The 27,370-nt window shown below is 47.4% G+C and overlaps 2 protein-coding genes across 2 annotated transcripts; one reads left to right on the top strand and one right to left on the bottom strand.

Moving 5' to 3' along the window:
• Positions 1 to 6,257: 6,257 nt before the first annotated feature.
• acsl5 (acyl-CoA synthetase long chain family member 5) lies at positions 6,258 to 11,536 on the bottom strand. The gene is made up of 20 exons (XM_086139664.1): positions 11,381 to 11,536; positions 11,019 to 11,127; positions 10,818 to 10,882; positions 10,635 to 10,736; positions 10,447 to 10,546; positions 10,097 to 10,275; positions 9,977 to 10,009; positions 9,851 to 9,902; positions 8,619 to 8,692; positions 8,469 to 8,546; positions 8,252 to 8,386; positions 8,032 to 8,166; positions 7,851 to 7,946; positions 7,696 to 7,768; positions 7,512 to 7,600; positions 7,208 to 7,324; positions 6,856 to 6,999; positions 6,670 to 6,771; positions 6,518 to 6,589; positions 6,258 to 6,410 (listed from the first exon to the last, which is right to left on the bottom strand). The coding sequence occupies exons 1-20, from the start codon at positions 11,534 to 11,536 to the stop codon at positions 6,273 to 6,275; spliced, it is 2,049 nt and encodes a 682-aa protein (XP_085995790.1). The 3' UTR covers positions 6,258 to 6,272.
• Positions 11,537 to 13,670: 2,134 nt separating this feature from the next.
• gucy2g (guanylate cyclase 2g) lies at positions 13,671 to 26,776 on the top strand. The gene is made up of 21 exons (XM_086139511.1): positions 13,671 to 14,024; positions 14,363 to 14,711; positions 14,793 to 14,902; positions 15,726 to 15,908; positions 16,040 to 16,184; positions 16,273 to 16,408; positions 16,818 to 16,921; positions 18,038 to 18,204; positions 18,288 to 18,428; positions 19,095 to 19,178; positions 19,394 to 19,498; positions 19,589 to 19,660; positions 19,919 to 20,087; positions 20,187 to 20,342; positions 22,235 to 22,412; positions 22,505 to 22,645; positions 23,953 to 24,145; positions 24,450 to 24,624; positions 26,281 to 26,379; positions 26,477 to 26,568; positions 26,663 to 26,776. Exons 1-21 carry the CDS (start codon positions 13,671 to 13,673, stop codon positions 26,774 to 26,776), a joined length of 3,267 nt encoding a protein of 1,088 aa, XP_085995637.1.
• Positions 26,777 to 27,370: the final 594 nt, after the last annotated feature.

Here is a 27,370-nt window from a genome sequence, read left to right as displayed (position 1 = left end):
AATCATTTCATAGTTGAAATAAATTGCCAAAAAAATGGAAATATTTAAATTGCTATTTCATTTTGTTCAATTTACATGATATCTAGTCGACCCGCAGATAAAAAGTTTATAAGAAATGTGGCACGTCAGCCTGCGCGAGGGGGCGGAGCCAATGTGAGCTCTCAAAGGAAGAGGCGGAGCTTAACACGGACACGTGGCCTGTCAATCACAGGGGCCTCGGGTCGACATCGGGCTTGCAGTTCCACCGTTTGGCCACCGGGGGCCCCGGGCGCCAACGTTCCGCCTTTCCCCGTAACCGTGGTGCTTGGCGGCGAGGAAAGCGGCGTCGCCAGGAAGAAGAAAAGACGCCGCGGGGCCACGTCAATAAAAGCAGCAGCGCCTCCTCGGGTCGCCCCTTTACTGCCCCAGCGTCCCCTCACCCCGTCACCGCGGCGACCGGCCGAGAGGAAACCAGTCTGAATATCATATTTGGTCGTCGAGGCGGTTGCCGCGGCAGTGGGTCGCCGTGGAAACGGACGCCACGTGACGGGATTCGCAACCACCAAACCCAAACCGCAACTTCTTGAGGATCTCGAGCCTCGACACCTCATCTCAGAAACACCCGTCGGAGCCTTTCGATATCGATAGATGATCAAACCCGATCGATATTGAGCGGATCGATTGGCAGTCGGTGTTTTCCCGCCTCTGTGAGGACGTTAAAGGGTTAAACAAGCAGAATAAGGTCGGCGTGTGAAATGGTCGTAAAGTCAAAGAGGCTCGTTTAGAGGAGGGACCCCCTCCCCAGTTGTTACACACACACACACACACACACACACACACACACACACACACACACACACACAGGACTATTGAGAAAAAGCAGACCCCCCCCCGTCCATGATTTACAGTCGCTCTTTGTCTCAGAGCCGCGGCGCTAACACAAAGCTAATGGCTGCTTCCACGCCTAAAATGGTATCATCGCCAAAGCGACCCCCTGCCACAACACACACACACACACACACACACACACACACACTTTCCAACAGCACCCTGTTTTCCCTGCCCCCTGCTTAACATGGCTTCACACACACACACACACACACACCTCATCTCCCGCCAAGCCCTCTGCACAGACAAGTAGTAGGACTCCTGATTTCCAGACCGATCAGATCAATTGGGGATCAATACATTCCAATCTTTGATGTATCCACTCGATGAGAGCGGGTTTATCAATTTGTCAATATTCCAAATATTCCAACATGGACGACGGTTTGACTCCGTAAAAACACGCAAAACACCAGTCCTAACAACAGCAGCAGTACTTCAAGTACTATTTACTCACAGTACTTCAGGAAATGTACTTAAAATACATAAATATGTGTATTTTATAAATTGTCCGCCGGCTCCGGGATCCTGGTGGAATCCGGCAGGACGAGGAGGGGGGATGGGGGTTGCTGGGAATCAGCCGAGACGGCTGAGTCACCCATTCAGGCTCAGCGACGCAAGTACAGACTTCACCCGGACACACACACACACACACACACACACACACCCTGGTGTCAGCCAGTGCCATGCAGTGTTAGTGTGTGCTTCATCCGTCCAGCGTGCAGACGGAGCTGCTGTTCCAGCAACACGCACAAATACCTCGCTGTTATCTCTATTATTGTTATGATTATTATTATTATTATTGTTGTTGTTCTAGTTCGCCCGTCGGCGAGTCAGTCGGGCTCGCCAGCCGATGGCGCCGGGCCGCCGCGGGCCGATGAGGTCACGTCAGGGCGCCCTTCTGCCGACTGAGCGTTTGCGCAATCAGTCCCTAATATTTCTAAAAATAAAAATAAAAAACAGATATTTTGTCCTCACATTTAAAGTGAAACAGGAAGTGACTGTGCGACTGTGCTTTTGTTTACATGTCTGCCTCTATTTGAACTAGCTGGAAAAAAATTGCATTTACTCTTTAATACTGCATTTATCAGTAAATACTGCGCATTCTGTACATATGCGCTTTCGCTTTTTGCTCTTCTGATTAGATGCTAACTGCATTTTTTTACTCTGTATCCTTACATGTGTAATGACAAGAAAAATGAATCTAATTTAATGTTATTATAATAATGATAATAATGATAATGGTAATGAAATGATAACAGAATAAATAGGAAAACACTGTTGTAAGTTACAAGACAAAGAAGTTGGAACTCTGATCGAAAAAAGGTCTTGATTTTTATAATTAATCTTGATTTTGATTTTTGTAATGAAATAGTTCAACATTCAATATTTTCATCACAGGGCCACATACGGAGATATGCATCCATATTTTATTTTATCAATTTATAATAAAATATAACAATATATAATGAAATAAAAAATGATATCTAAAAAATTATTAATCCCCCCCACACTCTTATTAACCTCCCCCATACTCTTACAAACACTTTCCTGTACTCTTAAATTAGGAGATGCAGAGATTGATGGTGGCATCACTGAGCCAATCAGAGCCCAGGATTCAGAATACCATGCTCTGATTGGTTGCCACCTTTGAAAACACTTGTTTTACTATTAAAATACCTGAAAAAAAAAGAATGTAAAAGTAACATTTGCACCGCATGTCTGTGGCATTATTATTAAAATGATGACAAGTAATATATTCATATTTTTATTATTAGATTATTATTTAAAATGTATAATTTTTAAATAAATATTAAAATATTTAATATTGTAATTCATCATATTATCTATTTATACTTATACGTTTTTAGTATCTATATTACATATAAATATTTTAAATTAAATTAAATTCTATGTCACAGATTTTTCATTGTACTGCAAGTTCCTGGCTGTGTTGCATCTTGACATGTATTTTCATATGAAAACATTTAGCCAATCACATTTCAGCCATTGCTCGTCGCCGGGCAGGGTCAAAGAAATCTGCCTGGAGGCCTGCAGAATCAGATTCACAGGCGCTTGAGCAAAAAAAACAGTGTCTTTGAAACTGTTGCTTCAACCAATCCCATTTTGAGTTGTGACACTAAGGCCATCTAGAAGGCTACGCTAGCATGTCAGCGTGTCACCTTTGATTGGATAGTCAGAGAGTGTACTAGCCAAAGCTAGTAGGCTGCATCTGTAGCACTTTTTCATGAAAACAAATATAGTTGTGTTGATATAATAGCTAATTTGTCAACTCACGATGGCCGAAGGAGCCATTTTCAAGATGGACTTTTCAAGAAAGTTTTATGAAGGGTCATTTTTATAGCCATAAAAGAGTTATTGAGGAGCAGAGTGACAAATTGAGCACAAATATTTCAGGAAATGCATTCTCCTCCCCCCAAACAGTGCCTGTAACACGGCTGATGAAAAAGATTAATCATAAGTAACACAAAGAAAAGTCAATTTTCGATCCCCGCTTCGTCCTACTCCAGATTATCGCTATCTTCATCTTCCTCCTGCGCGCTAAAACCATTAAAAGTCCATTCATTTCATTGGTCAGTTTGAAAAAAAAACATACATTTTCCATCCATCATTGTTTAACCCGCAGTGCTCAAAGCGTGGAAAAGTAAGGGAAATGACGGTACATCGTTTTTATTTTGTTTTTCTAATTCGAACCAACGAGATAGAAAATATTATATGGCTAATTGCTAGTTGGTTTGACAGTTCGGACGCTCGGTCGGCGTAAAACGACATCCGTATCTCCGTGACAAATATCTGACGGCAAAGAGTTTTCACCAAAGTTGCACACAAACAAACACACACACACACACACACACACACACACACCTGTGCAGCCGCAGTGTTTGCCGTGCCTCAATAAACCCAAGCGCCTTTATGACCGGGTTTTACTTCAGACTGGACTTCAGTCCACCTATTCGCCCGACTTCATGGTCAACCATTAATAGACGGATCACCTAGTCAGGTGTGGGGAATCACCACTATGACATTTATCACCATTAAACCATTAAATCATTTATTACCTTGTCAGCTTTCCGGATTATGTATAAAATGTGGGAAAATCCCAGGGTATTCCCGAAACGCCTTTAGATTCCCTGCTGTGGAGCAAAGACGCCATATTTTATGTTCTTTAAGACACTTCGTAAGAGGAGGGTGGAGGAAGAAGAGCCGCGGGACTCTTCTTTTTGTACAGAACTAAATAATTTAAAAAAGGAACAAAAAGGATGCACAAGTATCACTGATGATGATGGAGAAGAAAAATAAAGGTCAAAGGTGGACGGATGATGATTTGTCAAATTGAAAAATGACTGAAGGTGGACTTTGAGTTCAAACGGGCAAATTTTCCATAAAGAAAATAAATAAATGAGTACATCCATGAAAGGACAGAGGAAAATGAAAAAAAAAATACAAGTTATTAATGACGTTAGATAGATAGAGGAAAATAAAAATAATAAATAGATAGAGGAATAAATCGTTTAAATTAAATAAAATAAATAAATTCATAGATAGATAGATAGATAAGGACGACAGGAGGAGAAATTAGAAATCACAGATGAAAAAAGAGAAATTTGAAAAGGGGAAAGTAGAGAAGGCATATTCTGAGAGGTTTTTTTATTTTTTTGCAGACGCAGGCACGCACACGGGCACACACACACACTCACACACACTCACACTCACACACACCACCAAACTTTTTCCACAGAGCGCTGCAGGCAAATGCTAAGTGTCCACTACCTGCGTGGATTTCCGGATCCCGGAGACCCGGATTAAACGCCCACGGGAAACCGAGAACAACAAAATCCCGACATTGGCGTGTTTTTTTTTTTTTTTTTTTTGCGTGACCCCCCACCATGACACACACACACACACACACACACACACACACACACACACACACACACACACACACACACACACACACACACACACACACACACACACACACACAGAGGGAGCGCCTTACCTGCTCGTCGCGTTCACCTGTGGCGGCCGCCATCTTTGAAATGGGCAACTCCGCTCCCCGGGAAACTTCAGCCACCGCGACTTTCCAGGTAAAGGAAAAAGACAAAAAACACGGATGCAAACGGGAGGAGGACAAGTGCCGTCCCCGCCCGGTCAGTTGCCCCCGGTGTCCGGTAGCAGCCCCCCACTCCCCGCGGGACTGCGTGGGTTCCCCGTCCTCCTGGAGTAACGCCGCAGGGACTCACGGGGGTGCAATTCACTGACTGGCCGCTAGAGGGCGCTGTTCCCCCCTTATCCCAGATTGGCGAATTAAACCGGAAATATAAAGTGTCAAGAAAGAGAAAATAATTTATAAAAACATCGATGTTTTTTTCTTTCACGAGACAACCTGTTTTCCACCCCGTCCTCTTTTGTGAGCTCATAAGGAGCGAATGAATGAACATAAATCTAAAGTATAAGTCACTTTAATTCACTTTTAAGCTTCTCAAAGTGTATTCCCACATCTGTGTTTTGTTTTGTTTTTTTTTTCGCTCCCCCGTCTTGTCGGATTCTATCGGTTACCTTGGAAACCGGTGCGTCGTAGCAAAACATGTCCGTCAGAGTAAAAGGAAGGGGGTTGGGGTGACATTTAATGCCCCCATAAATCCAAAATAAGTCCCAAACAGCTAAACGGGCGCTTGTTTACTTGTAAGAGCGGTGTATCACTTGAGGACGTTGCAGGCTGAGGCTTTTCAGACCGGATCATCTGACTTTGTTTTCCCTCTAAAATAAAGTTATAACCTCATTTGATCCTCCTCGGATCAACGTTGCTGCTTTCCTACTCGTAATATCATTCGTCTAAATCGATTTATCGTGTTTATAACCCCTGTAGCAATCCTCTACTCAACCCTTCCAGGTGTAAAAAATGATTTTATTGCAGAGAAAATGAGTTTATAGGTGAACGGCTGACGGCCCAGCCTCTGCTAATACCAAACATGACCACTAGAGGGCGCTGTTGCACAATTTGTCGTTCATACCAACATGCAGACTTTGTTAAAAGTGTGTTTATATCCCAAATTTTTCCCCTTTTCGGTGTTATTTCCTGAAAAAGATTGACAGATTTCAAAAGAAAAAGAAAATTTTGCACGAAAGGATGAAGACACCTTGGAAAGACGGTACGGTGTTCGTCTGAAGCCTGCGTTTCGTTGCGGAGAAGATGAGTTTAACAGAATCTCCTCATCTCAGGTGACTCAGGCTTCTAGAATGGCGCTCGCAGACGGGGGAATGATCATCGCAGAGCTTCACGCGTGTTTAGAAATATTGTTTTTTGAAAAAAACTTTGAGGTTTCAAAGAAGAAGGAGAAAGCGAGGCCGGGGGGGGGGGGGGGGGGGGGCGGAGGTTACGGCGTTTATTGCATGCTGGCGTAGAGGCTGTCGATGTGCGTCTGGAAGAGGGATTTGAGCTCGGCGCGCTTGGCCTTCAGCGTGGGCGTCAGCAGGCCGTTCTCGATGGTGAACGGCTCCGGGTGGAGGTGGATGTCTTTGACCTGCTCAGGCGGAGGAGGGAATGAGCACGTTAGCTTTGCGATGGTTGTTGTCTTCATATTGAGGTGCTGAAATGTAGCTACAAGCGTGCGTCTAAGTGATGGGTCACCTGCTCGAAGGACTTGAGTCCTGCATCCTTCCCCAGTTTGATCATGTCTGAAAGGATGGCTTTCTTGATTTCCTGCAAAGGAATCGGTCAAAGTCGGTCACCTTTTTCAAGAAAGTGGACAAAACGGGGTTGGGGGCGGAGCCGGAACTCACTTGGTTTTTGCACAGCTCCTCAACGGATCCTTGGCACCCCAGGCTCTTGGCCAAACCCGGCAGGACGTCCGAATCCGGGACCACGATGGCGACCAGGCAGGACTGGGAACAGACGCAAACGGCGGCGCCGTCATTGTCCGAGCCTCGAAGCACACCCGTGCTGTGCAGATTAGCTTCGGCATTTACCTGCAGACTGTCGCCGTGCACGAACACCTGGGCCACGGGTCCACTGCGAACATAGACGTTCTCAACCTTCTCCGGCGCGATGTATTCCCCCTGAGCCAGCTTGAAGATGTTCTTCTTCCGGTCGATTATCTTCAAAACGCCGCTCTGCTCATCAGAGGAACTTGAGCTAATTGAGCAGTTAGCAAACCGGCTCGTAGCGCTGCTTGATGGCAGGAGGTCGATCTCCGGGTCGCCCGTGTTTCTGCCGATCTAACCATTTTCTCCGAGCAGCGGTTTCCTTCAAATGCCCGTAACGAACGGATGGCGGATCAAGCTAACCAGCTAATCCGAGCGCCGAACCCGAGGTTCTTACCGGCAGCCATTTCCCAACGTCCCCTGTGTGGAGCCACCCGTTTTCATCCAGGGCTTCTGCGGTTTTCTCCGGGTCCTTCAGGTACCCCTTGAACACGTTCTTCCCCTTGATGCAGACCTGAAGGACGACCGGAGGTTGACGCCATTTTTTCAGAGCTCAATGTGCCCAAGAGGCGACGGCAGCTGGTGTTTGCAGAGGCGAGGTTCCAACTCTGCCCGATGTTACAACTTCCTGCAACGTGCTGATGATTCAACGGAGATGTCGCTCCCTGGTTTGGCCGCCGCCCACCTCGCTCACTACTCACCTCGCCCTCGCCGTTCGATGCAAAGTAGTTCATTTCTTCAACATCGACCAGCTTGACGTAATTGCAGGGCAGAGGCGCCCCGACGTGTCCTGCGACACACACACACACACACACACAACGCTGTTCACCGGAAACCGTTTAAGATGAAATTATTGGTTTTCCCAAAAGCGGCGCCGGCTGTTACCGGAGGTGGCGTCCCCCGGCATGGTGAAGGTGCAGCCCGCCGTGCACTCCGTCTGCCCGTACGCCTCGAAAATCTGAGCGAGGAGTCGAGATGTAGCGTAAACAGTTCCCGGCGGCGAGGAGGAGGAGGAGGACGCCGATACGCCGATGTGTTACCTGGCAGCCCAGAGCGGCGCGCAGGAAGTTGAGAACAGAAGGGGAGATGGGCGCCGCTCCGGTCACCATGACGCGAACCCGTCCGCCCAGCGACTCCTGAAGTCAAGATGAAGCACAAGGTCATGTGACGGGGCATCACGCCGAGCGCAGCGGCCGAAGTCGGAGGCGGAGCTTGCCGTGCCTGGACTTTGTGGAAGATGAGCTTGTCCCAGATGCTGTTGTTCCGGATGATGCCGTCGCTCACCTCGGTGTATTTCCTCTCCACCGCAAAGTTCAGGAGCCACTTCTTCAAAGGGGACTGTGCGCCGCTTTGAACCTTTCAGGTGGGATTATTATGGATTACGGGATAATTCCCTGTTCTTTGCTTTGAAAAATCGCCGGGCCCGAGTTAAAGTTCCAACCTTGTCATAGACGCGGTTGAGAAGTCGGGGCACGACCGGGAAAATGGTCGGCTGCAGGGTCTTCATGTCGTCCGGCAGAAGCCGGATGTCACCCTGGTAGAAGCCCACCTTTGCTCCGGCGCCGTAAATAACCGTCTACATCGACCACAAAAAAAAAAAAAAGGAAAATGTCATAGAAGCTTTGTTGTGGTCCAGTGATGGACTCCAGGCCTCTTACTTGCACCACTCTCTCAAACATGTGCGCCAAGGGCAGGAAGGAGATGCTGACGTCCTGAGTGTTTGGGACGACCGCCGTCTACGGGGAACAGAGCCTACGTCACAGAAGAGCCTAAGCGAAGAAGCGATAGTTTAAAAAAAGATAACATACCTCGAAGCTTTTGAGGACACCCGCCGCGTTGGCGACAACGTTCTCGTGCGTCAACATGGCTCCCTTGGGGTTTCCTGAGGAACAGATCAGATGCGTTGAGCTACGTCAAATTGATTTCAAAGTCTTTGTTGGCAAAGAAACAACAGTCGAGTCGAGGCTGAGCGTAAACCGGTGGAGTTGCGGTGGAATCCGTTTACACAGAGATTCTCGGCTGGATTCCAATGATCGGAAATGCTTTGGAGAAGCATAGACCTCCTCGACATTCTTTCGGCTCACAGTTTGAGAGAGACGTTCCTGCGTGAGGAGAATTTGTAACCGATGGAAGACGGACTCATCCGATACGCTTCTTCACGGCAACCGCAGCCTCTCATCTCATTTAAATGTGCTGAAGAGGCGTGGTGGGATGAAAAGCCCTCGCAGGGACAGGACTTGTATTTGCTCAGGCGGATTATTCACGGGATCTGGATTGCGGACAGGTTTTTACGACAGGGTGGCTTTTTATTGGTCGATTGCACCGGACGGGACACACCTCATTACAAATGAACAAATATTTGACTCGTTTTTTGAAATCTGGACTATCTCTGGTGGACTTGATATGGTGGAGGCATGGATAGAAACAGAGGAGTCCAATCTGAGATGTGGTTGTAGGGGCAGCAGCTGAAGCAGAGAGGCCCAGCCCTGCTTCTACAAGACCACTTGGTCCAGCCGTTTCAGCAGAATCCCCAGGGCTACGTGCCAAGGAGGCATCCTGACTAGATACCCAAGCTACCGCATCCGGTTCCTCGGGATGCTGAGCTCCTCACTCTATCTCTGAGGAGGGCCTGGATACCCTTTGCCTTTTGACTCGGCTCCTTCTTCACCACAATGGACCGACGCGGTGTCGGCATCACCGTTCTTCCCTCACAGGCGAAAAGGTCCCCAAGATACATTTGGGGTAGGACCCCATTCACGACTCATGGGTGCCACTCCACTATTTCCCAGCTGAAGACCACAGCTTTGTAATTGGAGGCGCAAATTCTCACCCCGGCCGCGAAACTGAAGTCAACGCAACCTCATCGTCTGCAAAAAGAAGGGGTCCAATCCTGAGGCCACCAAACCAGATCCCCTCAGGCTGCGCCAATGAGTTCTGACCATAAATGTTACGAGCAGAGTCGTGACAAAGGGCAGCCCGAAACTCCTTCTGGCAACGTGGACATAAATAGGATCGAACTGGTGGAACGAGCAACAGTCACCTGTGGTTCCGCTGGTGAAGCAGACGATACTCAGGTCATCCGGTTTTGGCAGCTGTGGGACAAGGAAAACCATGAGCACTTGCCTTCGAGGCAAGGAACTTCTGGATGTGAAGAGGAAAAACTTACAACTGGACTTTGAAGGTTGCTTTTCCCCAGAGCCTGCAGAATGAAAGCAAACAGCAGAGAAATGTATTTCGAGACACAAAATAGCCACATATAGTTGTTTTGTTGTTGTTGTTGCATCACCTCCACGTCCTGCGTGGAAACGACCTCCACGCCGCATCCGGCCCCGCGTCCAACCAGATCGGGGCTGAACTCATCCATGATGATGATGGTCTTCAGAACCGGCGTCTGGCCCTTCTCCCGGTTCTGCAGGAGAGCCTCCGCTTTCTTTTGGTTGTCGCAGAGCACGGTGGAGATCTCGGCTGGAGAAGGGGAGGGGATTTCGGTGCCGTCAGGTTATTCTTGGGTGGCTCGTTCTCGTTGTTCAAAAGCGACCGGGGAGGGGGATTAGAGCGCGGATCCCTGCGGGGACTCCTGGCCTCGGAGTCGGTGTTGTCATTAGCATCATTAGACGGTAGGGATGCTCCAATTACCTTGGTCGATAATGAACACCAGAGCCTCAGGACCCAGGGTGTCGTACAGGGGAACTGCTACCATGGAGTAGGTGTAACAGGCCAGTTCGCTGATAATCCACTGCGAGGGAACCACCGAACAGCGGGGTTAGAGACCGCCTACGTACTCCGTCGCCCCATCCCACCCTCTACCTGATGTCTCTCCATACCTCTGGTCGGTTCTGAGCAAAGATGCCGATGAAGGTGCTGGGGTTTGCCTTCAAGCCACGGTGAAGGAGCCCCGAGCCCAGGTGCTCCGCTCTGTCCGACACCTTCGGGACGGAAGCGGGGCAAAGGTTTCAGCCGGAGTTCCGTGTGTTCCCTCAGGCTCTCAGGAACCATGAGGTCTTTACCTGTTTGTACCGCAACCACTGGTACGGCTTGCCCGGTTTCCTGGAGCCCAGGCAGGGTCCGTTACCTACAGAGTTCACAGGTGTTTTAGGGAAACTTGCAGATGGAGCTGCAACCTCCTTAGCTGCTACGTTAAAAAACACCAAACCCGTGACAGACGTCAACAGATTTGAGGCTGCGATCGAGCAAGCATTGAAAGGCACCTGACACCCTCAGACCCCTCTGGAACACCTCGTAGAGAGTTTTGGCATCGTCGTAGTAGTGAGTTACCAGGTTGTTGTTGTCCAGCAGGGCAGCCTTCCTGGCCCCATCCTACAGAAGACAAACATAAGAAGAACCTGATGCTGACAGATCGAGAACTCGATTGGTCTTAAAGGAAGTAAAGGGACGAACAGAAAGCTGAAGAAGCTTCTTTTGAACTGGACTACTTTGTTTGTCTGTCAAGTAGTGCTGCACATCAAATCACAGTTCCTGGAATCAAAGCTCCAAGGCTACAATCTGCAGGTTTGCGGCAACCTAAGTCCCGGTGTTGTCCGTCCCCCCGGCTCGGGATCATGTGTTTTACCTTGATGCCCTTGGTTTGGCAGTTGAGGTCGGCAGGGCTACGGACGGGGGCGGGACGCGTGTTGAGGTAAAACAGCGTCGCCGCCGCCAGGGCGAAGAGGGAGACGATGGCCGGGGTGGGAAGAGGGGAGAACAGGAAGTGGAAAAGGGAGTCCATCTTTTCAGAGTCTGCCAGAGAGATGTTGACGGTACGTTAAAGTTCTGCCGTTTGCAAGGCACGATTATCAACCCTGCGCCTTCTCTGCTTCACACTTGGTATCGTCACCATAACCCGGGGGTCCAAGTCCACATTCTTGCATAACAAGTGCTTCCTATCGAGGTAAAGAGGCTCTCGCTTCTCGTCACTCGACCTCATCCAGACACGGCGTTTTGAAAAATCAGCCGGGGTTTTGAGCTGTGAGATCAGCCAGATTGAGATAATAGGGTACGAGTGTCGAGGTGATCACCACGGAGTTCTTCCCGCCCACGCTCCATGATCGCAATTGTCTCTGACCTTTACTTTTGGGGGTCAGGAGTAGGAAGTTTAGGAAGCCCCTGCTTTGAGACGGGCTTTTGTGTTCGATCACGAGCTCGCTGTTCGTTGCTCGGAAGGAGCGGTTCAGCTACGTCGCGGAGTGTCCGAGTTTGCTGGAAACAAAGCGGCCCCAAAAAAATTCAACAAAACCAACGTGCAGCCTCTTACCTGCCGGCCGTCCAGGTGTGTCGCTCAGCTCCAAGAGGCACGAGCCGGTGTGAGAATGTCGCGCTGAAGATCCTCGCTGCCATAAGGATGAAGGGCTCATAAAAGAGAACAGCCCTCAATCGCCCCCGGGGACCTTCGGACTTTGGACGGTATCACTTATTCACACTGATAAAGAAAAAAAGAAGACATCAAAACAGGATGCGGGTTTGTTCGGAGCTCATTGTGCAACCAGGTGAATGGTTGTCACCTCAATCTGAGGACAGGCTTCCGTAATCTCTTAATCTGCGCGTCGGTCGAAGCACCTGGTCAGATGTTGCTCATAAATGCGCATCACTCTCACCCACGGCTTTGGAATATCTGGATTTTCAAAATAAGAGTTTAAAAGTCAGTCAAAGAGACGTCGTTAGAATCCCGCAAGTGAATCACGTTATTTCCCGACAGCTAAAACCGCCTTCCTGCCTTAAAGTTGGAAAATGGAGCGCTTATTCGCTTGTAGGGACAAGGGTATCGCTAAATCACGTATACTGCCTGAAGTGTCTACTTGAACCCTTAGCTAATAGCACAATCGTCTGTCGCTAACTGAACTTTTCCAAAATATCAGCCATCACGATGCGGGACAGATCGGCCAATGGGGGGAGGCACTGTCAAAATAAAAGTACAGCACAAAGACGGCTCCTCCTTGCTAACGCTAGCAACATCGACCAACGTGATTCCCCTTCTCCAGAAGCTCCCGTTTGGGTCAAAGCCCAGAGACGTCCCCGCTGGGTTTCTCGGCTATGAACGCCTCCGACGGCGCCGGACAGCGAGCCGCCGCTTCATTAGGAGGAGGTCGCCGAGTTTACCTGATGGGATTAGCGGCGCCGGGCTGAGCGGGGGATGGAGGGGGACCCAAGGGGGGCGAAAACAAAAGCAGCTCCAAGCAGCAGCAGCGACGCAGCTAATGTACAACCTGCCCACCTGTGGTCATTAGCGCCTCAAAGCGCACACAGGTGTGGCGGCTTCATCAGCAAGGCTCAACCTGCCCACCTTCACGGCGGCGTTGGAGGACGCTCTCGGGAGAGCTGCGTTGCACTTCCTCCCCTCCCCCCCCCCCGTCTGACCATCATTCGATTTGGTTAATTAATTAAGAAATGAAAAAGAAATACCTTCTAAATCAAGAGTCTGGGCGTTCGAACAGAGGGGAAGATGGACGGCGTCCGGCTTTTGACACCGAAGACGCATCGGGGTCAAATCCGTCGGATGTTTTTCTGATCGTCTTTCGCAGCTTTATTTTATTTCCATTTCCTGAAGCGAACCGACGTCAACCAATGAAATCAACCCTCATTATCACCGGTTGGATATTAGCACATAATCAGTACCCGAGTCTTTTTTTCTCAATTAATATTATTTATCTTTTGGATTTAATTAGCCGCCCAATGTCGCCAGCTTTTTTTTTCCCAGAGTTCTCATTCGAGGGTTGGGATTACGAAAAGGCAAACCCGCAGTCCCTTTTGCACCTCCCGCCCACCGCCCTCCTGAAAATTTACATTTTCTCCTCCCGAACCAAATCGCGCAGCATCACAGCGAGTATTTAAGCCCCTGAAACCCCGGAGCCCCTGAAGTCACCAAGATGTGGCGAGCAGCCGGCCACTCGGGAACCGGTAACATCCTGGCGCTCCACGTCGCCTTGGCCCTGACGGCCGCCTCCGCCACTAACGGCTCCCAAACCCTCAAGCTGCTGATCGGCTTCCAGGCGCCGTGGAACACGTCCTTCCCCTTCAGCGCCCTGCGCCTGGGCTCCGCCATCCAGATAGCCGTGGAGAAGGTCAACACCAACCCCTCCATCCTGGGAAACTACGCCCTGGACTTTGTCTACACGGACACAGACTGTAATCCCAAGCTCTCCCTGGGAGGGTTCATTCACCAGGTGTGGCGAGAGAACGTGTCGGCGCTCTTCGGCCCGGCGTGCCCCGAGGAGGCGGAGGTAGGGATGTGAGCAATTGTGGGATTTCTGAAGTACCGGATGCAAAAGTGATGAATCTGAAGACATCGGGGCCTTAAAGGTTGAACAGAGCATACGAGTACTTGTCCACTTGGGGGTAACTAGTGACTAAAGCTGCTGGGTAAATCTCGCGGAGTGGAAAGAGTAAGAGATGAAGTGGCGAGCGAGTACAGGATCAAGTGAAGCCCCTCTAATTGGCACTTGAGTAAATGTACTTAGTAATCTATTACTCCCATCTTCAGTATTCAACTTGCGAATTTAACATGTCTGGTGTTGTCGTCGTAGTTTTAATACGTGAATTCTGCGTCATTGCTCCGCAGGTGACCGGTCTGATTGCCTCGACGTGGAACATACCGATGTTTGGCTTCGTCGGCCAGTCCGACAAGATGGACAACAGCGGCATCTATGACTCCTACGTCAACATTGTGCCGCCGCTCAAGCGCAGCTCGGAGGTGCTGGTGAAGACCCTGGAGTTCTTCGGCTGGAGGCACATCGCCATGATCGGCGGGGGGTTGGACTCCAACACCTGGGACAAAGTGGACTCCCTGTGGAAAACCATTGAGAATCCGCTACGAGCCAAATTCAAGCTGACCGCCGCCGTCAAGTTCGACACCAGCGACCCCCAGCAGGTTTATCGAAACGTGAAATACATCGCCACCGTCGCCAGAGGTACGGATACGCCACGTCCGACCGCCGATACCCCGATGGATGGGCACGCGTCTGACCTTTGACCCCTCCCATCCCGCACAGTTATCATAGTGCTGACCAACAAAGATGATTCTCTAGCTCTGCTGCAGGAGGCGGAGCGTCAGGGCCTGATGGCGGGCGACTACGTCTTCTTTTTGGTGCAACATTTTGAGGTCAGTGGCACGGCGGTGAGTGAAACATTTTATTCATACTGTTAAATGTAAATTCCATGTTGAAGAAATATTGGTTCTTGACAGTTCGGCACGTAATATTTTTAGAGTTAAAATGCCTGGTGAGTTTTTGTGTGTGTTCCTGCACGACATTTACACTTTTAATGCCGCAAAGTGATTTCCTGTGATATTCATATAGAATTTTAGAGAAGCAGCAAAGAACCTGCAAGAGAAGACCTGATCCCTGCTAGTGCTTTTGTCTAATGCTAACAATACCTTCCTTTCTTTATAATAACTTTATAATAACCTATTTTTTTTATTATGTTATATCTAATTGATAGATTTCATGTAATATATTTAATATATATTAATATTTTAATAAATTTGATATACAATTTTTTAGATATATTATTATATTTTATATATTATATTGTATATTATTTTATGCTATATTTTATATTGTTTATTTTTCATGATTCTGTTTTTACTTTTTATTTTTGGAATAACTGTTGATTTGTTTTTTTTTGTGCGCTAGATACACCTAGCTAATTAGCCCGAGGTTCTGAGCTTGGCAACCACAGATAGAACCTTAAAAACAAGTTTAAGATGTCGCCGGGACTAAACGGGATTGAAAAGCTGTGTTCTTTTATTTTCGCGGAACTAGTACATAATCATGGAATGTTAGCTTAGCATTGCCACGTACAGTAAAGTCAGATTTCCGGCTTGCCAGAGATCCGTAAGACATTTTCCTCAGAGCGGGAGATCCTGCCGTATTTACTGACATGTTTCTCGTACTGTCGTATGTGTGAATCTTCCCACTGAGCAGGATAACTTGTGGAAATACGCTCTGAACAGCAGATTTAACCAGGACGCGGCCAGGGCCTTCGACATGGTCTTCGTCATCGGCCAGAAGTCCTACGAGGGCTACGAGTACTACGACTTCTTCGAGCAAGTTTACGAGAAGCTGAAGGAGCTGCCGTTTCAGAGCAACTTGACATCCAAGGGGGAGGTGAAGGCTGTCGGTGTTGAAGATAAAATCACCTGTCGATAAAATCCCCCCCGTCAGTTTTGTGTCAGTCATTTGGATTTTTAAATGTAATAATAAAAGGAAAGATGACATTTTCTCAAACTGATTTCCAGGTCAGCCCCTACTCCGCCTACTTGCATGACGCCGTCCTTCTCTATGCCATGGGGCTTAAGGAGGTCCTGAAAGACGGCAAGGATCCTCGCGATGGACGGCAGCTCCTGCAGAGATTGAAAAATAAAAACAACATTCGATTTTACGGTACCTTTGACCGCGCCATCGAACCCTGCTCTCGAAGCGCGTTCTCTTTTTCAGACGACCTGATGCAGCGGCGGTATTTCCCTTCAAGGTGCCTCCGGACTGGTCCACTTCGACGAGGAAGGCGAAAGAAACCTGGATTATTCCATCTACGACCTGCAGCGCGCCGGAGCGATGACCAAGTTCGTGCCGATCCTGGATTTCGACAGCCACACCAAAAAGATCAGGTAATGCTCATCTCTGATCTGCCGTTGGTCACCATAAAGAAGTTCCTGGTTTAGTTTGTGTTCATCGATAACCTGCACCCGTGACTTTATGTAGTAAATAACAGTCGCCTAGGGAGAAACGTGCTGACTCTGTGATAAAATTTGTGAAGAATCCATGAGTGGACCAAGTAGTACCACCAGGATTTCAGGATTTGGATATTAAAAGTTGTAAATTGATAGCGTTGAAGTAAATGACTTTTGCTTATTGATGTAATGACAATATGTGTATGTTTAGGCAGATACCAGCCAAAAAACGCACATGGGTGTAACACAAAGAGAAATACGATCTCTTTTTAAGTACCTGTACCCCGAGCTCTACCCTCCAGGATGTTCTCGTGTGAAATTTTAACACCACGAAAACTTGTTTCAGCCCAACGTCAATGTTTGACTCCGTGGTCTGGCCCAAAGGAAGACCGCCATCTGACAATCCAGAGTGCGGTTTCAACAATGAGCTCTGCGAGTGGCTGAACAACGGTAACGTAAAGTTCACAACGCAGAAAATGGCCGAGCACCTTGTCTCACCAGTGATTATAGTCCGATTCATACCCGTTTAAAGACATTAGTTGTAAATTTACTAGCCAGTCATCGCCACTTGTGCCAAACTCCAAACCAGTCGGGGGCAGCGTATGACAAATCCCGAAACAAGCCGTGCCGTCATTCCACTTCTTTCTCGCCGGCAACATTACACTATGCTTCATACAACGACCACAGACATGGAACGTGGGGCTACCAGGCTAATGATAGCGAGACAGAACAGCATTGTGAAAGATGCTACGAGCGCTCGGTACCTGGGAAAGCAGGAATTATGGCACTCTCCTCTGAAAAGTCCAAAAATGATGCTAACCAACTAGCGACTAGTGCCGTATTTTCCGCACCATAAGGCGCACCTTCAATGAGTGGCCCATTTGAAAAAAAACAATCATATATAAGGCGCACCGCATTATAAGGCGCATAGAATAGAAGCTACAGTAGTAGCTGGGGTTGCGTTATGCATCCACTAAATGGAGCTGCGCTAAAGGGAATGTCAACAAAACAGTCAGATAAGTCAGTCAAACTTTATTAATAGAATACAAACCAACATTCTGACAACGCCATTCACTCCCAAAACAGGGTAGTGCATTCACAGTACCGCACGTACCGGTAGCTCTTACCGCCTTCTTTGAAAACAATGTATTTCCAACCCAATTTGTCACAGTTCAAAGCTTTTCATTAAAAAACGAAAGCACCAAGAAGGATCGTCTCTAAATTCATTGATGTTCATGTCGCTAGCTAGCGCTGTTGCCTTCATTGGAATAGTAAACGTGGTGACACTTCTACTTGCTGCTCTCTGTTCAACAACCCACTGTTCAATTCTGTCCTCTAACTGTAACGGAAACTCTGTTTAGTCTTCTTTACTGAGCGAAGGTCATCTTGTTGCTTCCTCCAATTCCGCACCATCGATTTGTTAAAGCTGAATTCTCTCGCTGCTGCTCGATTCCCGTGTTCTACTGCGTGACCGATTGCCTTGAATTTAAACTCTGTGTCTCTTGGAGAGAGGTTCATAAAAGGTACTGATACTGACATTGTAACCGTCGTCGGGATGGGAGGCAGACATCGTCCTGCTGGCTCTCCTGGTGACCTTCCCTGTCATCGGTGTACTCGCCGTCGGCTGCATTGGCATCCTAATCCTCCAGAAGTTACGCCTCCAGACCCGGCTGGACGACTCTCGCTGGTGGCTGATCAACTACGCAGACATCGCCATCATCAGGGAGCCAACGGTACTCTCAGGGTTCCCTGATCCAGACGCTCACCATCCAGGAGCCTCCAGGATGTAACTTGTTTGCGTTGGTGTCTCTTCCAGGTGGGCCAGTGTTTGTCTCCGAGCACCACAGGCAGTCAGAGCGGCAGCGGAGGTTCTCAATCCACTTTATCCAACATTAGTTACGGCCTGAGGGACAAGACGGGCAAAGAACAGATCTACACCACTATCGGACTCTACCAGGTACCTTCGGAGGCTAAGTTTGCAAACAAGGATGATGCCATTTCTGGAGCTCCAGTGTGTATGAAAGCACCACCTAGTGACCTGGATGAGTTCTGGGGCGCAGACAAGTTAGTATTCGATTGGCCCATCCGAACAGCTTCTGGGATGAGGGGTGAAATGTCTTCAAGTGAAGAAATTCAAGTCCAGTTGGCAAGACAAGAAGATTTTGACAAGAATTCACCATGACCTGGATGACTGAGAACCTCCGCAGACACTCAGCTGGCCTAGTTTTCCTCTGTTGATTTCTGTGCTGTCGATATATTTATGAATTAAAAGAGGATTAGTTGTCTGAGGAAGCAGAGTAAGCAAAATTTGGTTGGAACGGACCTTTACACCTAGCATACATTGGAATCCTTGCAAAGTGGCTATACTTTGAATGCCATGCTGTCCTTGTATGGTCATCCAGACCAGTAGGTGGCGCTGTCTGCAAAAATGAAGTCCTGAAAGTGCAGTGATACTTCCCGCCTTACGCTCCATAAGTACCATCCAGTACATTGAACAGGACAAACACCCATATTTGGACGCACTGGTTTTATCTCGTTGGTCGAAGACACAATGCTTTGGGCTCAGATTTCCCTCCGACTCTCTGCTCCTCCTCCTGACGAAGCATTTGAAATTCCTTTTCAGGGAACTCAAGTGGCCATCAAGTACTTGAAGAACCATGACGGCTCGAATTTCCAGAAACCCTCAATCATTGCTGAATTCAATTTGGTAAAGTTGCTCAAGTTATTCCAAATTGCATTTTCATGGTTGTCTGTTGTTGTTCTTCCTAATCGGCGTCAAATCCAGCTGCTGTATATCTACTTCTGGATAACCCTGATCCAATTCAACCACTAAAATGTAAAAAAAAAATAAAAAAAGGTTGCTGTCATCTAAGACGCGGGAGCGATATTATATTCCTAAACATCTCAAACTCTTCAAGACAGATAAAAGAGATGAAACATGAGAACCTGGTGCAGTTCTTCGGCGTGTGCGTCGAGCCGCCAAACGTCTGCCTGGTCATGCAGTACTGCAGGAAAGGCAGCTTGAAGGTCGGCCACCCGACATCGGTTTGTCGTCGGAGAATCACGCCGCGCGGCGATCCACGAGCTTCATATGCTAATGTTTTGTTAACTTCGCAGGATGTGCTGAAGGACTCGGATGTAGAGCTGGATGGGATGTTCAAACTGTCCTTTGCTTATGACATCGTCAACGTAGGTTCATCGTCCGTTTGACTTCCTTCAACTTGTTTTCCTAAACTTCCATCGCGAGCCTTTTTCATGTGACACTATCATACCGCGCTGTTGTTAGCACTAAACAGGCCTATTAAGTTTTGGCTTTTCCAATGAGTTTTCCTGCAAAAAAAAAAAAACAACATTAAAAATTGAACTGCATATTGATTGTTGCCATTTGTTGTTGTTGTTATCGCTACGACAATACATTTTGAGATTCCTGTTTTACGTCTGATGCAGGGAATGGAGTTCATACACAAGAGCGCCCTGAAATTCCACGGCAACCTGAAGCCCAGCACCTGCATGCTGGACAGCCGACTCCAGATTAAACTGTCAGGCTTCGGGCTCTGGGAGTTTAAGAGCGGGGGCAAAAACAAAGCGATCCAGAGGGAAAATCCCAATTATGAAGGTCAGTCATGAGCGTTTCCCGGTGAAATATGCCCCCTTTCATCGCAGCTTGAGAGGGATTGAAAAGACTGTAGCCACCGGTTTGTTTTGCCGGCCACAGGCATGTATTGGACGGCCCCCGAACTTCTGAGACAAGTCGGTCACCTGGTCAACGGAACGCCCAAAGGTGATGTTTACAGCTTCGCCATCATCATGTGGGAACTCATGTACAGCTCCAAGGCGGGACCGTATCATGACATCAACCTGCAGCCGAAAGGTCAGTGCAGGAAGAAACATCCGTTCTTGTTTATTTCGCGATCTGACGACCGCTGGAAACGTGCGGCAGGCGAAGGGGGAAAAATTCTAGTCGGGTCAACCATCAGATTCACTCACACAGAGAATGCACTTACCGTATTTTTCGGACTATACGTCGCTCCGGATTATACGTCGCACCAGCCAAAAATGCATAATAAAGAACGAAAAAAACATACATAAGTCGCACTGGAGTATAAGTCGCATCTTGAGGGGGGGGGGGGATTTATTTAATAAAATACAACAAGAACAGACATGTCATTTAAAATTTTAATGACAAACTATTTAAAACAAAAATAGAATAGAGGCAACAACAGGCTGAACGATATGCTTACATTACATGACACAACTGAGAAAGTGCGCGGTATGTTAATATAACATACCAACAGTTATTCCGATAACTATAGCATAAATAACATGATAAGAAGTTTACCAAAACCGTCCGTGTCACTCCAAATACCCGGTAACTAAAATCCCATGAAATCTTCATCCTCGGTGTCACTTCTCATCAACTCCGCTAACTCCGGAGGCAGAAGATGCGGCGCTTCCTCTTCTACGTCACTTACGTCAGACTCTTCGTCACTTCCGGTTCCAACTATTCCAGCCTTTCTGAATCCTGCCAGAACGGTTTCGGTCGTCACCGAAGCCCATGCTTTTTCCATCCATTCGATAACTTCCACGAAAGTTGCACGGCGCATTCGTTCCTCTAGCTGTGGCCGCCTGGCTTTTAGCCCGCGATTAGCTTTTAGCCCGCGATTAGCTTTTAGCCCGCGATTAGCCTTTTTTGTTGTCTTCATTTCAGTTAGAGTTACCTCCGCTTTTCGTCTCGCTAACTCCAAACTTTCTCTCTGCAGCTCGATTACTGTTTTCGGCTGCATATTTTACTACTCGCAGCTTGTAATCAGCAGAATACGATTTCCTTTTCGGTGCCGTTTTTGTTAAGTTCTTCGCTAATGTTGAAATTATTATCACAGGCCTATAGCGCCCTCTTGCGGTTCAATGTAAAAATAACATGTGAAATTATATACCGGTACCGGTAATAATGTGTTAAAAATTTCACACATAAGTCGCTCCTGAGTATAAGTCGCACCCCCCACCAAACTATGAAAAAAAACGCGACTTATAGTCCGGAAAATACGGTAAATATGTAATTTAAGTGTATTTCACTTGTGTTAATTCCTTTTTTTTTACTTTTAGTTCTAAGCTGGAAGGTTATTGTGATCTTGAAATATTACATAAAATTATATTTATTATTTTTCGCCGCTCAAAATAACGTCACGCTCGCGGAAGCCGGTATACCCGCCAGCCGGTAAAGTCCCGATTTGCAGATGCTGTGCGCAGAAGTTCAGGAGCAGAAGTCCCATAAACCAGGTAAAATAAATATTAATGAAGATATTTTGCAAATATTTATTTTTTATTGTTTACCGACACAGTGATTTTTTTTTCCCGATTTATTTTTAAAATTCAGGTCAAGGCTCCGCTACACGCTCTGAAAGTTCATCACATAAATAAAATTTAATTTCCTCTGTGATGCTTTGTGAATTTCAGAAGCAACACACTTGTTTATACAAAGTGTAAAGGTAATAAAAAGCAATATATACAGCGGTACCTTTATTTTAGACGTCAAAAAGTAATTGCGGCTCCCGGTGTTTTCTTTTCTGAGGAAACCGGGTCCAAATGGCTCTTTGGGTGTTACGGGTTGCCGACCCCTGCACTAGAAGGGACTCCGTAATGAGTTCCATGGCTCTACTTGTAAATAGAGCGATGCTTTGCTCTCACTTGAGATTTTCTTCAGCTCAGTCCCAAGCCCCTAAAAAGAGTCCAACCAGAGGTTCTTCCCCTACATGTGTCATCCAGAGATTATCATGCAGTTGCGAACACCCTTCCAAGGGGAACCCCTGCGACCGATGCTCTCTGAGGAACTCTGCGAGGAGAACATCAACTGCCTGCTGAGGATCTGCTGGAGCGAGAACCCCGACCACCGACCGCCGTTTGGCTCGATCAGGAGGCAGTTGAGGGACAGCAGCCCAGAGAGGTCATATCCAAGCACCAAATATCAGTTAGCGAAGAACCTCCTCCATGAAGGCGATGATTGATTTCTTTTTGTTTTTTTTTTTTTTATTGTAGTTATGCAAATATACTGGACAATATGGTGGAAAAGTTGGAGAAATACGCCAATCACTTGGAGGAGGTGGTGGAGGAGAGGACCCATCAGCTGGCTGCCGAGAAGGCTCGCGCAGACAAGCTCCTCTCCAGCATGTTGCCAAAGTAAGTAAGGCGGCTCCTACGAGACCAGGGGTGTCAAACTCATTTCTCATGGCGACCATTTACGGCCCAGGAAGATGTCAAGTGGGCCGGACCTTTAAAATGATAGCATACTCAGCAATAAATAACCAAAGTATCATGTCTTTCCTCTGTTTTGGTGTAAAGAAGTACAAGGACATCAGGAAAATCTTTTTACAAAACATTTCATGAAACACCTCATATTTCCTTAAACAAAAGTGCAATTTACTTCTATCATTCACATGAATGCATTAGCCATCATGTGATCATGCGATCCCACTGATCGTACAAAGGCACAAAACTTTAACAAGTAATTGGTATTGAAAATTATAGTAATGCACTTTAAGATTAAATGAAACTTATAAAGAAAGGGATTCTTAAACCATTTACACATGTGCATATAAAATCTAAATTGAATCCCTGCCTACACCCTACAAACTAAAAAGAGTGCTATTAAATGAGTAAGGAAGAAAGTGTTCACCTGTTCTGTAAATGTGTAAACTTCATACATGAAACATGCAAACACATACAACACATACTGAAAATGTATGGAGCTGCAAGAACAGTAGAATTCCATCATACTAGTTTGTAGTGAAGCTGGTGACTAACTTTAAATTGCACATTTTCGCTAGCAACTAGCTAGCTGGCTTTTACCGCTGCGTCACTGATTTCTCGGCTATGGGTGAAAGTGGACGCTGTTTCCTCAGACCGGCCAGCGATTGGTTGATCTTATCTCTTCTCAGTCGTCTTTGCAAGCTGTCATGTTTTTCGCTCTGATGAGTCTCGTAGTGGCGCCGTATATTGCGTTCCTTAAATACCGAAACTTGTTGCAAACACGCCAAGCACAAAGGTTTCCCGTGCGTCTCCGTAAATAAATAGGACGTAGTCCATTTTTCTTTGAAAATTCTACACTCTAACTACTCTTCTCTGTTTTGATAATGACGTTTTGGCTAATGAGGGCGTAGCTGGGAGGTGGAGAACAGGGTAGAAACAACGTCATAACAAGCAGCAGGTGGTGCATCGATAACGTCCGCTGATTGGTCCGTCTCAGCGATGCGGATTGTCGTCTACTCTGACCAAAATAATACGCCCCCCTAGCAGAAAATTCTTGAATTGCATTTAAAAACAAAAAAAAAATCCTTATCTTATATGCATTTTTTCACTTTCAAATTATCCTGCGGGCTTGATTGAACCACTTTGCGGGCTGATTCCGGCCCGCGGGCCGTATGTTTGACACCCCTGTACTAGACCATAGTGCCTGGATCACTTAGCCACTGCTTCTTTGGTTGAAGGTACATCGCCGACCAGCTGATGGCCGGGAAGCCGGTGGAGCCGCGCAGCTACGACATGGTCACCATCTTCTTCTCGGACATCGTTGGTTTCACCTCCATGTGTTCCGTCAGCTCCGCCATGGAGGTGGTCACGTTCCTCAATGACCTCTACAGCCTCTTCGACGACATCATCAAGATGTACGATGTCTACAAAGTGAGTAGACAGCGTTGGTTGGAAGAATTCTCTCTTGAAGCAGTGGGTTCGGTGTCTTCACCCGATTTTTTTTTGATCTGAGACTCGGCCCTTGCGATCTTATGCCAATGTCTGAAGGTATTTAGGGCTAATGAAGTTAGCAATTGCCTGTTTTACTACACTGCAATGCTACAATTGACTAAATACAGTACCTTTATTAGCTTCAGTGCTTGCTAGTTCTTACATTAGCATAGCGCATTTTTGCTTTTTTCAACTATGCTGCACTGCATTTTGGGAAACCGCTTCCGCTTTTTTTCTTTGCAAGGTGGAGACGATCGGCGATGCATACATGGTGGCTAGCGGGCTACCCATCAGCAACGGCAACCAGCACGCCTTGGAGATATCCACCATGGCCCTGCACTTCCTGAGCGCCATCAAACTCTTCAAAATCCGCCACATGCCCACAGAGAGTTTCGCAATTCGCATCGGAATCCATTCGGGTAGGAGCCAACGGGGACAGGACGCAAAAAGAGGTTTTTTGGTTAACAGATGCCTCACTGTTTTGCCTCATCCATCACAAACATCTGTGCATCGTGCAGAGTCTTGCGTAAATTAGGTTTGTTTTTGTTTTTTTTGCCGCTATCATCAAGTTTGAAACTGTATTTATTAAAACGGCAACAGGCGGGGATGGCAGGGCGGAGGGCGGGTTCCCCTCTGATTCGGACTGGAAGCAGCGCAGAGTCACGCACAGACACTCCAAGGCAAATAATCCAAGGGTTGTTATTGTAGCTGATGCCGCATTGACGCATCCAATCGGCCTCTTCGCCGCATGCCATTCGGACAAAGCGGGGCCGAGTACTTTAACACTGCGGTTTTGTTTCTTCCCTGTGCCTTTGACTGATTTACAATCATTTTTAAAAGGGAATTAAGCGCTCTTCTGATAGGGGTTCTGTGTCAAATCACAGTTCGGTTAAAACAAGAACTAATGAAAAACATGACTTGTGTATTTTGCCAGTGCATAAGAGCATTCACAGTACAAGCTAGGAGTTGCGCTAGCACTTAACATTGGCTACCTGTTCTTTTGCTGAGCTGCAGCGGGAACGAGAACACTAAATTTAGTTTTTCCCATATATGGGGTCAGTAGTACACACTCAAATAGAATAAAATAGAAGTTTATCATCCCGAAGGAAATTCTTTTGCCGGAAGGCTCAAGCATTACATCCATTCACTTGACACATGATATTGATTTTATTGCTGTCAGGTTTCCTTCTTGCAGAAAGAGTCATAAAGTTTGATGGCCACAGGTAAGAAAGACCTCCTCCATGATCTTAGTCTACGTCTGAAGGATCTCTGGTGGGACCTCGGTTCAGCATGCGAGGGGTGAGAGGTGTTGTCCCAGATACCGAGCAGCTACGCCTCCGCTAACAAGTCCAGTTCAACTCCCAGGATGGAGCCGGCCTTCCCGATTAGCTTATTAAGTCTGTTAGTGTCGGCTGCCTTCATTCTGCTGAAGAAGATGATGCTGAACACCACCGTGTGATAAAACATCCGCAGTAAGGCTCTGCAGACGTTGAAAGACCTGATTCTCTTGAGAAAGAACAGGCGGCCCTGACCTTTCTTGTATACGTTTTTTAGTCCGGTCTAGTTTGTTGTTTATATGGACGCCCAGGTACTTGTACTCGTCCAGAGTGTCCATATCAGTCCCGTTAGTGGACATGGACTTTGGACCGGTCCTCCCTTTGCCTAAAGTCCACTACCAACTCTTTTGTCTTAGTGCACTAAACCACCTAGTGCAGGTGGTTAAGTCCATACCACTCCACAAACATGTCCACCACACTCCTGCACTCAGCCTCCTGGCCTCCATTGATAAAGCCCATAATGGCAGAGTTGTCCAAGAACTTCTCCTGGTGGCTGCACTGTGAGCAGAAGCTGAAGTCAGAGGCGTAGAGTGTGAACAGGAAGGGAGTCGGGATCGTCCCCTGTGGTGTCCAAAAATCTGGCATCCCCTTCCGGTGTCAAGAGGCAAAAGCCTATCATGAATCTGTTTATTCTATTCCCATCTTTCCTTGCTCTGCATAGCGTGCTAATGCTATGCAGATCCTAGCATTTGTTGTAGTTTATCTATGAAATACCTGACGGTGTTCCGGGTGGTGCAGGTCCAGTGGTGGCCGGCGTGGTCGGCAGCACCATGCCCCGCTACTGCCTGTTCGGTGACACCGTCAACATGGCGTCCCGCATGGAGAGTAACAGCTTGCGTGAGTAAAATGAAGACATTCCAGTAAAAATAAAACGAAATAAGAATGTCCAACCATATTAGCCGTGCTGCTTCGGATGTTTCTTTATCCCCCTCAGCTCTGAAGATCCACCTATCTCAGTGCACGGCTGACATCCTGGTCCAGGACGGATCCTTCCAGCTGGAAGAAAGAGGCGAAATCGAAATGAAGGTGACATCTCACATTTTTTTGTCCTTTAAAACATCGCCGCAGATGTTTTTTTTTCTTTTTTAAGCTCCAGCGGTGTGCCTCGGTGTCGCCGCAGGGCAAAGGATACCACAAGACCTACTGGTTGCTGAGCAAACAGGGGTTCTGCCCTCCTGTCGCAGCTCACGGCTCCCCGCAGGCCGACAGCGTCCACCAGCCGACGGAGGTATGATCCTTGATCGGTTAGCTTGGAGGAGCGAGTGAGGGCCGGCAATCATCACCCTTCCCCTTACGAAACTTTAATAGATGTTAGATTTGTACGGGAGGAAGAGCAAAACCAGAGGACCGAATCTATCATGTTGGGTTTTTACCATTTAGCGCCGCTCAGCTTGGTGTAGTTAGCAACTCTTCACCCGAGCGCTAGCACGGCCGTTGTTTGTCCATCTCCCCGTAAGTGTTTTTAACTTAAGCGCCACGTCTCTACCCAAGAAAACGGGAGTTTGCCGGCCCGCGGACAGAAGGGCTAAGAAGATGCTGACGGAGACACGCGTGACGGACAGCAGCATGACAACGGTGAACATTTGAGGACGGAACGGCGCGCTAACACTTCCAGGGGTTTCCCCGCTATGCTAACGCAAACAAACGGCAGAGGAAGGAAGATCGGAGGACGTGATGCTTCGCCCCGATTTCACGTCGACGATCGGTTTGCAGCGGCAGGATGATTTGATTCGCTGCTGTGGAAAAATGGCGCTAAATCTCACATTTTAGCTAATAAGGAATTAAAATCTAAAACTGTGAACGTGTTCTAAATAATGCGCCTATTTTA

Source organism: Fistularia commersonii, chromosome 32 (genome assembly GCF_037954325.1).
Source record: "Fistularia commersonii isolate RoL2024-O1a breed Wild chromosome 32, RoL_Fcom_v1.0, whole genome shotgun sequence".
In the NCBI taxonomy this organism is placed as follows: Eukaryota; Metazoa; Chordata; class Actinopteri; order Syngnathiformes; family Fistulariidae; genus Fistularia; species Fistularia commersonii.
The sequence above is the reverse complement of the archived record's forward strand: the minus strand, read 5'-3'. Positions and strand labels throughout refer to the sequence as shown.

Bases quoted from the DNA above. Each gene is read 5' to 3' on its own strand.
- gucy2g (XM_086139511.1), top strand. From the start codon at position 13,671: ATGTGGCGAGCAGCCGGCCACTCGGGAACCGGTAACATCCTGGCGCTC. The intron at 16,185-16,272 runs GTACCTTTGACC...TTTCCCTTCAAG, and splicing joins AAACAACATTCGATTTTACG to GTGCCTCCGGACTGGTCCAC. The intron at 16,922-18,037 runs GTAACGTAAAGT...GATGGGAGGCAG, and splicing joins CTGCGAGTGGCTGAACAACG to ACATCGTCCTGCTGGCTCTC.
- acsl5 (XM_086139664.1), bottom strand. From the start codon at position 11,536: ATGGACTCCCTTTTCCACTTCCTGTTCTCCCCTCTTCCCACCCCGGCC. The intron at 8,547-8,618 runs GTATGTTATCTT...TGTTCCCCGTAG, and splicing joins GTGTCCTCAAAAGCTTCGAG to ACGGCGGTCGTCCCAAACAC. The intron at 6,411-6,517 runs GTGACCCATCAC...CCGCCTGAGCAG, and splicing joins GACTCAAGTCCTTCGAGCAG to GTCAAAGACATCCACCTCCA.